Genomic DNA, 14214 nt, shown 5'->3' with positions numbered 1-14214 from the left:
GTGAAAATGGCATGATCTGGATATGGCGAGTGTGTTCGATCCCAGTCCATGGTGCATCCCAAGTTCTTTAGTGAGCTCGATGCTACTGGTGGGGGTCCTAGGCAGAATGGGCCAGGCGGATTGGGGGTGGGGGATTGGAGAAAGTGATGTTTTGCTGCAGATCAGGATTTCGGTTTTAAAAGGATTAAGGAGGCGGTGGTTAGCAATCATCCAGCAGTCCATTTTTGAGGCAGGAGGCGAGGTCAGGACGAGTCCAGGGTTTTGAGAATCTTGAAAATGATCTAGCGTCATCAGCGTAGTTGTAGCAGGTACAGGCTGGCGAGGGAATAGGGAGGCCCCGCTGTGGGACTCCTTTGGAGACTGGATGGGGCGGAGAAGGGTGGGTGGAGTGTAATTTGTGAGCAGTTGGCGAGAAAGGATGAGATCCATCTTAGAGCGGTGTCCCTGATGCCTAGAGAGTAGAGTTGTCCTTGTGGATAAGCAGTCAATCGTGTAAAATGCAGCCGAAAGGTCGAGTAGGATGAGCGCAGCACAGTCTTCCGAGTCTGGCGTTCTTGGGTCTGAATCTGGACTGGGCAGGGTTGAGAAGGCAATTACATTCTTTGAAGAGGCAGAGCTGGGTGTCTGCCGTGTGGTCTAAGAGTTTGGCAATGGAGCGGGTGTTTAAGATTGAGCGGTAGTTGGATAAATGGGGTTGAGGCACAGCTTTTTAAGTAATGACTTGACGTGAGGTTTTGAAAGCTGCAGGGAAGATGCCAATCTCAGTGAATGATTAATTATCGTTTTAGCGATGCTGCCTGCACAGGTTGTGGCTAGAATGTTTTTAGGAGAGAGGGCGGGGTCTCAATGGGATCAGACAAAGCATACACTGGATAGTTTCAGGAAGTCTGGGTGGAAAATGGTAGAGAAGGAAGCGAGGGTGTGTGTGAGTTGGGGTGGTCAGGAGATGGAGGAGACAAAGGGGGGTTAATGTTGCTAATTTGGAGCGGATAGTATTGGTGTCTTTCAAAGCGGTGTTGTAAAAGTGGTCCGACATGGCATCGCAGAGTGCTTGGGAGTGGGGGAATGGGGGGGGTAGAGTAGAGTATGGACTTCTACGATGATTTTATGGAATTCCCTTCTAGGGATATGGGAGTTGGCTATTGGGTTTCCACAGAAGGATCTTTTGGCTTTCCTAATTTCTGATCTGTAGGCCCTGATCCGTCGGGCACAAGTGGCTCTGTTCTGGGACATTGGGTTGGCCTGCCATGTGCGTTCCAAGTGATGCTTGAGGGTGAGGAATTTGACAGAGGGGTTGAACCACTTGGGAGCAGGACCTAGTCTACTAGAAGCAGATCTGGTCGGGTGAGAGGGATGAGGGCATTAGAGAGCCATCGGTCAAAAAGGCCGATAGAGCACAGTCCTCCTTGGAGAGTGAAGTTTGGGAGTGAGGATAGAAGGGCGTCAGCCAGGTCTGGGTTTAATAAAACTTTATTCCAAAGACGTACACTAGAGGAATGGATGGGGTGGTGAGACAGGGAGGGAAGGGGTGGCGGTCACGAGAGAGAAGATGGAGTGATCAGTTCAAATTAGTCTAGTCAAATTAGGGGGCAAAGTAGAGATCAAGTTGGTAGAGCGGAATAAACAGTCACAGGTGTGTCCTACGACGTGAGTGGGGTTTGATATCAGTTGGGTCATGTTGAGGGCTACCAAGTCGTCAACGAGTGGACGGGTCATAGAGTTAGAAGGGACATCAAATCAGACATTGAAATCCCCTAGCATGGTGAGGCAGGGGTGGGGTGGGGTGGGATATCAGGATGGCTGCTAAAGAGCCACTAAGGGCATCTGCAAAACGTTCTGTTGTAGCCTAGTGTTCTGTAAAGGAGTAGGAAGCTGTGGGTGATGGAGAGAGGGGGGAGCTGGAAGTGTCAAGTTGTCAGGTCTAGCCAGGGGGGGGTAGAAAAATGATTTGAGCAAATAGGGGTTTCCTCTTTTTTGTAAAGGGGGCTGTGGTGTTGGAGGTACAACTATTGAGGACAACAAGGAAACACCACTAGCTACCCACATCTACCACACTATAGTTGTAGGGGTGTCTACTCAAAAGGAGATCATTTATATCATCCAATTACATGTGCAAATAGAACATAATATTTAACAAAACATTTTAATTTGTATATCACAGCACAATTAATTTTCATCAAAATATAGAAAACATAAAAAACCAGTATATGCGGTAATAATTCCAGAAGTGGTATGAAAAAAGTGGTATGCAATGCTCACTTATAGCCGTTTAACAACTGAAAAAGTAGTTAATCAGCATTGTTAAGTTACGTGATGTTAGTAACAGTGAATACAACCATGCCCATAATTTAGGGAAACATGGGATAACAGCGCTGTTATTCCCTAAATTTTATGTTTTCTATATTTTGATGAAAATTGTTCTGTGATATACAAATTAAAATATGTTTTGTTGAATATTATATTCTGGCTACACATATAATTGGATGATATAAATTATCTCCTTTTGAGTAGACACCCCTACAACTATAGTGTGGTAGAGGTGGGTAGCTAGTGGTGTCTCTTCTTTGTCCTGGCTAGACCTTTTGAGGACAACAATGTGTCTGATGTGGGGATTCACATGATCTTTCAAATAAGGTTGGTGCCCATGACTGCCCGAATCGACATCCCCAGCCCAAATGGGCCTGGTGCATAAAATCTCCCTCATGCATTCTCAATCTAGCCATTTGTTCATTTTTGAGTTTGGCCTGAAAAGACCTATAGGATCCCAATAACCCAATAAAGTGATATTGTGCAACAGCAGTTTCCTATGCAGTGCAGGGCTTGCCTAAATCTACTAGCCCACCTACAATGGCAAGTAGATTTTATGAAGGGCGAGTACCATTTGCATGGTACTCTACCTGGTTGGAGAGTATGGAGATGTTTGAAACTTTTACATCACAATTACTGCAAACTAGCTTTGTTTGCATTAGTTGACAAATACAATGTTCAGTGTACATGGCTGGCTTTTGGTGGCAGCATTGCATCAAATCTTAAGTGTGTTTATGGTGACATGCTCCATTTTACAGAAAACATTGGTAAATATTTTGCCACCCGTCATCATGGGGCAAGTGCATTTCTCTTAGGTTGAGTATGTCAACTAAGGAATGCGCCCTGCAGGTCTAGTGTCTAGGCATGCCGAGAAATACTTGTGTACAGGAGAGTTATAAATGACATGCATCATATCAATGACTGAGAAAAGTTTTCATACCGGGACATGTCAACCAACTATATGGATCGCCATGTCACTTGGCAGCGTACCCTCACATATAAAGTGGCAATCGGACACCATTGAGGTAGGTAGATCAGTTTCCAGATTCATTTTTCATATATTCCCAAACCTAGCAACATGTTTATCCATGTTTATCTAGGCCCCATACCTCTGTTCTGTAAACCACTGCACCAAAACCTCCCTCAAAATACAATCAACTTTAGGTCCAAAAGTCATCCCTGGGCTTTTTTGCACAAGTTTAATTTTTCCTTCCTATTGCAGCTTTGTTCGTGGGAAGCTCTACCTGGACTTTACATGAAAGTTTCGCCCACATAGATACCCCTAAATAGGTGAAGCAGTCTACAACGCAAATCAATACACCCTCCCGTTTAAAACATGACATTGATGTTCTACTGTGAGGATTAATGAACACCATGACTTTAGATTTGACTTCTTTAAAATTAAATGATTTGTATCACAGTAAGCAGCCACTGCTTGGAGTCAAGCTCTGAACACAGTAGGTGAAAGAAACGTCCACATACCTGAGCATTGGCACGGTCATCCCGCTGATAGGGGAATCTCTTTAGAGGCCCCTTGAAAGCATGGTGGCATGTCATTCATATAAAGACAAAAAAGGACTGTGCTAGTAAGCAGCCTTGCTTGACCACTGTGGCTGTTGGGACATTCATATAAAGTTGGCCACAAGTGCCAAAGTGGATCTGCACGGTGGTCTTTAAGTATAGTGCCATAATGACGTCTAGCAAAGTTCCGTCAATACCCAAGTTTGCCAGTTTGACCCATAACATCTCTCTTACTGCAAGGTCAAATGTAGATGTAAAATTAAAAAATGCAACAGGCATAGCAAAAAGATGAAGGCTTTCAATGACCAGAAGATAGCATTCAGTCTGACTCACCAAGCTTATTACCCAATCATCATCTGGAGGGTTGGCAGTGATTGTAAACTGTGGATACAGTTAATCAAGAATCAAGGGGTTGATGGAAAACAAAAAAGGTATGAAAAAATAATGCCAGGAATCTCCCGAGAGCAGAAAATACGATGTATGATTTTTCTCTCCTCCTTTTCCCACTTTTCATAAAGTAGCAATACATTTCCATTTGCTGGGAGAAAGGGAATCGAAGCATTGCCTGGTGATGCAGAGTGGGGTGTCAAAAAGCGTCACTTGACAACCTATTGGTTAAAAAAACTTTGTGGGATTTGAGATTTTGAACACAAACCTACACCACTCGGAGACTGGATAGTCACCCTTGGTGGCCACGCTGGGCCCTGGCTGGTTTTACAACTATGATCTTATTGCACATAACGCAACTCGAAACATATGCAACATACCTAGGAGCCGTGCCATGGCGACACATTTAATGATTGCTGTAATAAAAATACCACTCCAATATGTACTACCATAAACATTCAGACGACTTCGGAGATCTACCAGTCGATTGCAGGATTGAGCAGTAAATAATGGCTACACATCAGAAAATGTGTACACATCGCAACCGATTGAGTCTATATACACGTCATTAACAAATTTAATTGGGATCAGGTCCATATGTCAAATCAATACTTTGTAAGTTATATCGACACAGAGAGCAAACTACAAAATCTTTCCTTTAAGACCTAGAATAACCCTGCATTATATCCATGATTCGATTTAGGTGATAAATATATTTCCTAAAAAAGTGGTTTAAGCCTGAAAACTCATTTAAAAAAAAAAAAAACATTCTAAGGATTCCTTATCGACATTGCAACAAAGGCTCATTTGAGTGCGCTGAATTTACATTTACCATTATTTCAACCATTTTTTAATCCATCAGTTTGCAGTGAAATGTGATGTAATTTCAGAAGGTAAAAATATGAACTTGGAACCTCTCAATTAAACGCAATGAAAAAATGAACACTAGAAAGTGCACAATTGGTTAAAACTGGCAATGTTTAAACCAATGGTCAAATCCACCACGCCTCAGTGCTTCAACCGCAGACAAAAGGGAAGTAGTAAGTGGGGAAGAGATTTATAAAAGCAACGGTGGAAAACATAGGGCTCTATGTCCATTTGGCAATCCATTAGTCACCGAAGCCCGGATGTGAGAAAACATTTTAAACAATTTCTATTTACCAAACAGAGGACTTTCAGGCAAACCATCAAAACAGGTCTACTCCCCTTCACCCTTTTTGTACATGGAGACCTTCAACCCTGGTCGCTGCTCAAACACCAGCCTCCCTCAACCTGCCATCCAGCCGCCATAGCCTTGCATGCATCTTCCACTGCTGCAGATAGCCTCCTGGACCCATCTGACACAGACCGCCTCCCCCAGGTCTGGAAGCGATGCTCTGAATGTTGCAGGTCAGCCTTTCGCAGGCATGGCATCTTCTGCTAGTGATGCAAGGAAATTGGGCTTTCTGTAGTGGACTAATCCCGAAAAAGGTGTGGAAAAGAGACATGGGGTTACTATCAAAATAAGTGGAATGATGGGGCAAATGTAGGAGGCAGAGGCAGACAGGAGGTATGATGACCATAGGGATGTTATGGGCTGGGAGAAGCAACCGCAGGGAAAAAAAGGTATGGAAGTACTCGCACTAAACATTTCTAAAATAGGAGTAGCACAAGAAAGAATGAGAGCAACTACTGGATGAATTTCTAACAAGTCAACAAGTAGGAGACTGCTTTTACAGACATAACGGTGATCAAATAAATTCTTTTTTTTAAACGCAGAAATAAAAAAGAAAAGAAGATGCAGGCTACTACTCCTTATTTAATCACCAGTGGCCCCTTTTAGAACGTCAACCAACAACACGAGTCCTTCAATTAGGCTCTATGGGCAGCTATTACAGAAGTAAGCTTTGCCACTTTGCAGCAACTATTATAAAGGAGCACATATACAGGATGACCTTCCTTCTTCCTAGGCTGCGCCCAAGGGTTTTAGGGTTAGCAGGGGTTGCCATTCATATGGGGCTGGGAACGGAATGGGAAACTAAAAGGGTTTGGGATATGTGCCATATACCTGATCGGGGGCCTGTCACTAAGCGGAAGGTAGTCCTTGGCCGCCATGGACACCCCATCCCCCCCCCCCTTACATCTCCTACCCTCAAGAATCGAGCCTGTGACTTTATAACAGACTGCAGGTAACGCAAAGACCTCTAAAGGAGGTTTTTCCATACTTATTTTTGACACAACTTTAATATGAAGGTGCAAAGAGTGCAGGAGCAGACCTCGATAGGTACTTCATTATGCAGTAAGTTGATCTGGAACCTGTACCTACACGGAAGCCTCAAGAACCCTTTGAAAAATATTCAAGCCTGCTACCAGCATCCGTAATGGTGCATTTTGGACACTCGAGCACAGCTCAAAGCATGTTTCCATGCCAAAGAAGAGAAACAAAAATATGGACCTAAAATAATAGCATACATTCTGCCAGCTACGGAGCCTGTATCCCCACCATCATATTACTATTTATGGTTCCCTAGCTCAGGTCAGCTCTAAATGAACTCACCAGATGGCTCTTCAGGTTCACTGTCGTTTTCTTCCTCTGGTAGCGCTTGAGGTGTGGGTGGAGGCACTTTCTTCTCTCGCTCTGCCTTAGCGTTCCTCTCCTCTTCGGAATAATACTCATCCTCCGAAAGGTTTGCAAGAGATTCGTCCATCTCCCTGTATTCCACCTGAAAGAACCAGTCACATGAAAATATGTTCATGCGATATTCCTTTTCCTGCAGTTACTGAAACCTTTTTGTGGGGCAAGTTACAGTGATGCAAGTGACTACAATTTATAATATTACCAACAGAGGCAAAACAATGGAAAACGGGGAACAACCCTTAAACCTCTTAACCATCATGAGATATTGCGAACAAAAGTGGATACATTGTCTATAGCATGCTTAACAAAAGTGGTTCATAGGTTTGCCCCTCTGAAAACCGTTTTAATTCACCAAGAGAAACGCCACTCACTGGTTCACTCAGGAAGTTAATTAGTAATGAATAAGAAACTTGTGAGAGAAAATATGATGCAACTAGAGTGAAAATATGTAGAAGACCACTTCAACTTCATAAAATACAAGTAAAAAAAGCCCCAAAAAAAGGGTTTTATTCAAAATAAAATATTTGGCAAACAATTTAACCAAGGAACTCTGGCAGACTGCTAACACCCGTATTGTAATATTCTATGCTCCGAACAGTTGATTTGCTTCTTTTTAACGATCATAAAAATCAGTCATAGTGGGATCATTTCCTTAATCATCTCCACCCATGAGGTGAGGCGTACCCACAGGGCACGCGTCTATTCCCTCCAGTGATTAAACGTATAGGATAGACCACTAGCAGAGGGGGAATTGGACACTTTCATGAACTACACAGGCAATATACAATTCTCACCAAGCTTTGTGACATGGTGTCGTCTTAATACAAACGCAGAGTGCCTGACCAGTATCGATGGATGGATACGAATTCCTTAAAAAAGAATCCAAGTAAAACAGGTTCTCTCATCCAATGCACGTGCAAACCTCTAGAAAACTGCATTCTGGCCAGAGTTCTTTGATAGATGCCCTCATCTTTCACGGATGAAGAGAAACCGCACGATCATTATAGCCACAAACCGCCTCAGTTGGAAAAACCCTTTCCTTTGATTTCTGAAAACGGAAACATCTGCTTTATTGTGAGTTTTCTGCTTGATTTAATGAATATGGTTTACCGGGCCGTCTCAGAACACTGCAGCCAGGCTTCTCCTCAAGGTCAACAGCAACAGTGTACCGTTTCCCACACAGAAAAAAGGGTGGCGTTTTACGCCTTATCTTAGGTATACAAAAGCATTTATGACTGTAAAACTATAGCCCTTGTACGCAAAATGAGGCCTCATAAAACCCCTTCGACCAAAAGAATAGTACAATACCTTTTAGGAAGGTCTTAGACCGCAGGTTGAGCACTATGAAAATGGTCCTCGAACCTGTGTCTATGTAGTGTCCCCTCTGAAATGTTGGTATGCATCAATTGCACCGTCCACAGCTTCCTCTGCATGGCAGCAGTGTATCCGTAAATTCCTTACCTGGAAGTCGTTTTGCAGCAGTCTGCCGATCAAGTCTGTTGGTGAAGGTCATCTTGTGTTTAAAAGGGGGTAGTGGGAGATGGGGCTCTGGAGCAGCTCTGAGGTAGATTGGTACTGAGAACCAGGAGATCACAGAGGAACGATCACAGAGCACAAAAGAAGGTATCCATGTGGCCGAGGATAGTGTGGTACAATAAACGTCTGACATTACACATACGGGAGGAATGCCAAAATACTCCACAGACACACCAATGTCAACACCAACTTTTTTGATTAGGTTTTTGGCCATGTGGATCCAGGCCTGCAAGTGTTTGGATTGTGTGAATGTGTCTTGTTATATCATTGATAGTCAGTTAGCTTCAACACAGGACTTCTGCATTGAAACAACCACTTCAGTACTCCAAGGTACACACCTATTGGACAGGCACGTGACCCACCGGAATCATTATCTATAGAACCAGCGTGTAAATACTGCTGCTGCTATGGGCTCCCCTCTGTGGCCCTCTGCCCCCCGCCCCCTCCTCCGGACGTGCAGGAGCGGCCACATGACCATCACCTGACTGCTACTTCAGGAAGTGGCCCGGAGCTTCCTAGATGCTCCCTTGCAGTGCTATGCCATTCCGGCCTGCAGTGTATGCTGCCCGCCTACCTGCCTTCATCTGCAGCTGGCCCCTGCCCTGCCGCCTGGATTGTGGACTTTCCATCTGCAGTGTGAATGCTGCTGCTGCCTCCCCTCTGTGGCTTCGCCCCACCATGGACGTGCAGGAGTGGTCCTGTGACCATCACCGGACTGCTACTTAAGAAGTGGCCTTAAGGTGTCCCATTTAAAGGCCAACCCTCCAAGGGCATTGTCTTTCCCCATTTGCCCCTGATCATGGACCAGTCTGCCACTCACCTGCTCCTTTTCCCCCAGGTATCTTGTACACCCTTTTCATAACTTGCCCCATTACATCTACGATAACCCACTGTTCCTTTCCTCGGGTAGTCTTCTCGTTCTCGCTACCATTCCAATCTATGTTCCCCTCCAATTTCTCCAGATACCTTTCCTGTTTTTCACTTTGGTCTTCTCAATGCCCATTCAGTCTGCAATAAGTTTCACTCGATTCTTGATCTAATGTGCACTCTTTTTGTCTTACCGAAACTTGGAGTAACCCCTGACAACTCTTATACCAGCTTAATTTCATACTGCTTTGACCCTATTCTCGCATAGTGTTGGCCCTCTCAGACGTGGGGGGAGTACGGGCGTTCTCTAGAATACCTCTTGGACTTTCTTACCATGTTTTTCTGGCCTTGCAACCTTTAAATTCTTTTGAATATTTTCCTTCCTTCTCTGGGCCCCTTTCCGGTCTCACTTCTTGTGCATTGTCCCCCAGGCCCAGCCAGTGATTTTTCTGGACCACCTTGATCTATTTCTATACTTTATTCTTCCTTCGTCGCCTTTTTGCCTTTTGGGCGACTTCATTCTCCCTTCTTCTAATCCTTCCTGCACTCAATTGATCTCCCTTACTGATTCCTATTATCTTCGGTTTTCCCCCATCCACACACTCCCATCTGTTTAGCTTTTCTTGTGACCTAATCTTTTCCTCACTGCCTTCAGCCAAGCCTGTGTTCTTTTTAAGTTTCCTTTTTTCCCCTCTCCCCTTACCCTTTCTACTGCTCCTCTTTCACCTACCTTTACTCACAATCTTCGTTCCTTTGACTATCTTCTCCCTTTTCTACACTCTTTTCTTCCATCTTTTCCTACTTTCTCTTCTTTGTCGCCTGATAATGCTGCTAGTTCCCTCCATTCTACTTTGCTGTCTGCACTTGACTCAGTCTCTCCTCTTTGTTCTTTTACTCCCACTTGTAAAACTCCTGAGCCTTGTCTTACTTCTGATGTTATCTACCTCCCGTCTGCATAAAGCTGAGCAGCACTGGACAAACCAATCTACATCACTGTCTGATCTTGCGGCACTTTCATCTTTACACTCTTCTTTTGAATATGCCTTACTTGCGAAAATAATAAATACTGGTTTCTCTCTCACCCTCATCTTTTCCAACTTCTCCACAACATCCTGTCTCCTAAATCTCCCGAACAATCCCTCCTTTTGCCTTTCTTCACTTCCTCTGACTTTGCTAGTTACTTCACATCTAGTTGCAAATCTTCATTCTGCATTTGCTTCTTCTCCCACTCCTCCCTCTGAGTTTACCTTCATACTCTATCCTCATTCTCTCCTCCTACCAGTTCTGATACTTCTGCCCTTCTTAACCATGCTCAGCCAACAGCATCTCCTACTGATCTGCTTCTCTTATTCCACATGACCACCCACATCATTTTCCTCATCTTACATCACTCATTATTTCTTCTCTTTTTAACATGTTTTCCTGTCACCTTTAAGCATGCTCTAATTCTCCAGATTCTAACATGAACACGACTTGACCCTTCCGCTCCTGCTAATTTTCACTCAATTTCACTTATTCCCTTTCTGTCTCAAATTCTTGAGCGTGCAACATATGCCCAGGTTGCTAGTTTACTAAATTCTCTTCTAACACCTCTACAATCTGGATTCTTGCTCTTTTGCATCCACTTGTCATTCTAAGCACTCCTCTATGCTTCTTCTTGATCAATCTATGGCATACAACACTGATGATCATACTCCTATTTCCGCCCTTTATTCCTTGGGCATTACTGAGACTGTCCTTGAATGGTCCCGCTCCTATCTTTCTCAGGGGTCCTACTCCAACTTGTGCTGGACACAGCTCATCCTCTTCTTTACGGTGTCCCTCAAGGTTCTGTTCTTGGTCCTCTCCTTTTCTCACTCTACACTCCCCCACACTGTTCTTATTTATTCATATAATCTTTCCTTTCATCTGTATGCAGATACACACATCATTCTTTCTTCCTTTGACTCTTATTCCAAAAATGGATGTCTTCTGATTTTCTACACTTCAATCCTTATAAGACTGAGGTTCTGTTTTTTCCAAGTTCAACTATTCGGTCTTCTCTTCCCCTTGTCCCTCTTTTTTGCTCCTTGCTCCCGTCTTTTATTTGTCTGCACGAAATTTGATCCCTCACTTTCTTTAAAGCTGCATCTCTCTTCTATTGCTCGTTCATGCTGCAATGCCTTTTAACATCAGTCATGCTCATCCCCATCTCTCATTTCATGCTACTAAACTTCTGTTCTGCCTGGTGTTTTCTCGTACTGCTCTTTTTTTTCTTGGCCTTCCTGCCTCATATTTTCTTCCTCTCCAATCGGTTTACAATTCTTCAGTTCATCTTCTCTTCACCTTTTCACTCCTCTATCACATCTTTTTTACTGTCTAGTTCACTGCTTCCCTTTAGATCACATTTCTCTATGGCTTTCTTTCTACTATTGTTAAATGTACTTGCGGCTCCTCCTTATCTTTCTTCGCTAGTTTAATTCTATTCTCCCTCTCGGACTCTCCGATCACAGAATTTGCTTCTCACTGTCCCCAAATCTCTGCTTCTCCTCAATTCCAATCTTTGCCCTCTGAGCCCATAAACACTAGAATTCTCTCCTTCACGCTATCTGCTCTCTTTGTATTTTTCAATCTAACCTGAAAAGCTCATCTTCTCTACCTTCTTTCTACTTAGTGACTTTGTTTCCCCCTCGCCCCCCCCCCCAAAATAAAACAGAACGTGAAAGGCAGTTATCCCGCTCTTGATTCAGCTGGTTAGGTTAGTGTGCCATCCATCACCTCAATTTTTCACAGACTTCATGGACAGATCATGCACAACAACAATGTCATACAAAAATAAAGCATATTTTATCAAACAGTTACACAGTTAAAAGGCATCCACAAGATGTCATAATAAAAAACAAAGCATCAATTTGTGTACAATACTGTTGTCTAAGAGGTGGGGTTAATATGTGATCCTGTGTGCGATTCGCCTAGAAGGATTTCTATTCTAAAGCATTTACGAAACGTCTATAGGTATTTCTGATTTTTTTAGTTAGTTTCATACAATCCTGTGGTTACACAGTCACAATGTGTATAGATCCAGAGATGAAAGATGAAGTCTCTGTGCGTCAGGCTAAAGTCTTTTGGGCCTGTTGGATGCTCGACATATGTTTCGGCTGCGACACCATTAATGGAGACACTATCCCCAATGCCTTTTTGCATGGTTATAACCGTCTTCAGGACGAAAAAGGATAGATTTTTTTGTGTTGTACAGTCACATTCCCCTTCTTTTGAGCAACAATTAAACATCTACAAAAATAGAAACACAAACTAATCAGAAACCATTTTATGGCAAGAAGTTTTTTCGTGCAGAAACATAACGTGATATTCATGGTAGCCACTAACCTTTCGGTTTGTAGGCCAAATGAACAAGAGCAAAAGTTTTGGATATTGTATTCCTACTTCTAGTACTCCCCACCCTGGAAATCTTATCTATGAGAGATAAAGGAGTTACTAAGGTCCTTTGTGATAAGTGAAATGATAAAGAAGGCCAGACTATCAAACATCTGTTATCTAGATGCTCTGGAACTCGTGATATGAGGACTATGAGATTGAAAAGATTTGTACATGATGTTTGTTGGCTGGACACTGAAGAGTTTTGGGAAAGGTTATCATCCAGAACAGAAAGAATTCGGACTACCGAGGTGGTCAGGATTCTAAAAGACTTCCATCTGCATGAGTAATGAGAAATGCGAAAATTGAATGTAAAATATATGTTTTAAATTGTTTTTCACTGTGTTAAAAGTCAGTGTTCTGACTAATGCACAATCATAAAAAGGACTTCAATTGTGTTTGAAAAACAGCTATCACATCCTAAATTTAAAGATGGGGATCAAGCTACGACCGTCAAAAAATAAAAACGTAGTCCTAGTGGTGTCTTGTCAAAATAAAAGGGTCTATACTAATACATCTATTGCCAATCATTACCTCTAAATACAAATAGTGTGTGAAAAAATGTTATGCAAAAGAAAAAAGTGTTCAAGAATTCTTGGCAGAATGCCAAGATCACCCAGCTCCTTCAAACGAGCCTGTAAAAAAACTCAGAGTGGTGCCAAGAAATCCACAATGGCTTTTTATCAAAAATCACAGCCCATAAGGAAAACATCAAAAACTCCCTCAATTGTGGAGATCCTGCACTCCGACCACACCTCCGCCACGCCCACCAACAACATTCCTGCTCTTAGACCTCTCCGCAGCCTTCGATGTTGTTGATCACACTCTTCTTGTGACGAGGCTCGGAGACCTCGCCAACTGCTCCACCTTGGCATTGAAATGGATCACTTCCTTCTTGGGACCACGGACAGTGAAGGTTTGTCTTGGGAACAACCACTGTATTCCCATTCCTCAAACATGCCGTTCCGCAGGGCTCTTGCCTGTCACCGCTTATTTTTAACATATATATTCGCCACTGCTGGACCTATTGAACAGCCTGGGTGTCCAATATACAAACTACGCTGATGACACCTAGGTTGTTATTCAGCTTAGCAGTCAATATAAGAAGGATTCTGCAACCCTTAACATCTACAGTGCCATCCAGAAGTGGATGGCATGTAACTCATTAGCTCTAAAATACAAAAAAAAAGAGCTTATGATTGTTACCACTAAAAATACTTGGAGCAAACTCACAAGACTACTGTGACTTCTTGATCGCAGACCATATTATAACAGTCTCAAAAAAAGTGAAAACACTGGGTGTCATTCTGGACAATGACCTGTCAATGAAGCCCCATGTATCCAACATTCGGTCCGTTTGTGGATTGATCAACAAACGTATACAACACATTCGACCCTTTATAACTAGTGACACTTGCGCCCTGCTGTCTACAGAACTAATAAACTCCAGGCTAGAGTACTGTAATATAGTTTACAAAGGTAGCGGGCGCCCCTCTCTCGACAGAACAAGACCTGATAACCTTTTCAGTGGTTATTAACCACTTGAGAGTTCGCAGCCACTGCTT

At 43.1% G+C, this 14214-nt stretch overlaps 1 protein-coding gene across 2 annotated transcripts in view; it reads right to left on the bottom strand.

Moving 5' to 3' along the window:
* Positions 1-14214, bottom strand: part of KDM1A (lysine demethylase 1A) — a 1518024-nt gene that overhangs the window by 1448669 nt on the left and 55141 nt on the right. For both annotated transcript variants that reach the window (XM_069622738.1, XM_069622739.1), the window contains exon 2: positions 6752-6917. In XM_069622738.1, the coding sequence (XP_069478839.1) occupies positions 6752-6917 (166 nt within the window). The remainder of the gene's footprint in view (positions 1-6751; positions 6918-14214) is intronic.

This window comes from Ambystoma mexicanum, chromosome 11 (assembly GCF_040938575.1).
Source record: "Ambystoma mexicanum isolate Mex_15411 chromosome 11, UKY_AmexF1_1, whole genome shotgun sequence".
NCBI lineage: Eukaryota > Metazoa > Chordata > Amphibia > Caudata > Ambystomatidae > Ambystoma > Ambystoma mexicanum.
This window is presented reverse-complemented; position numbering and strand designations above follow the sequence as displayed.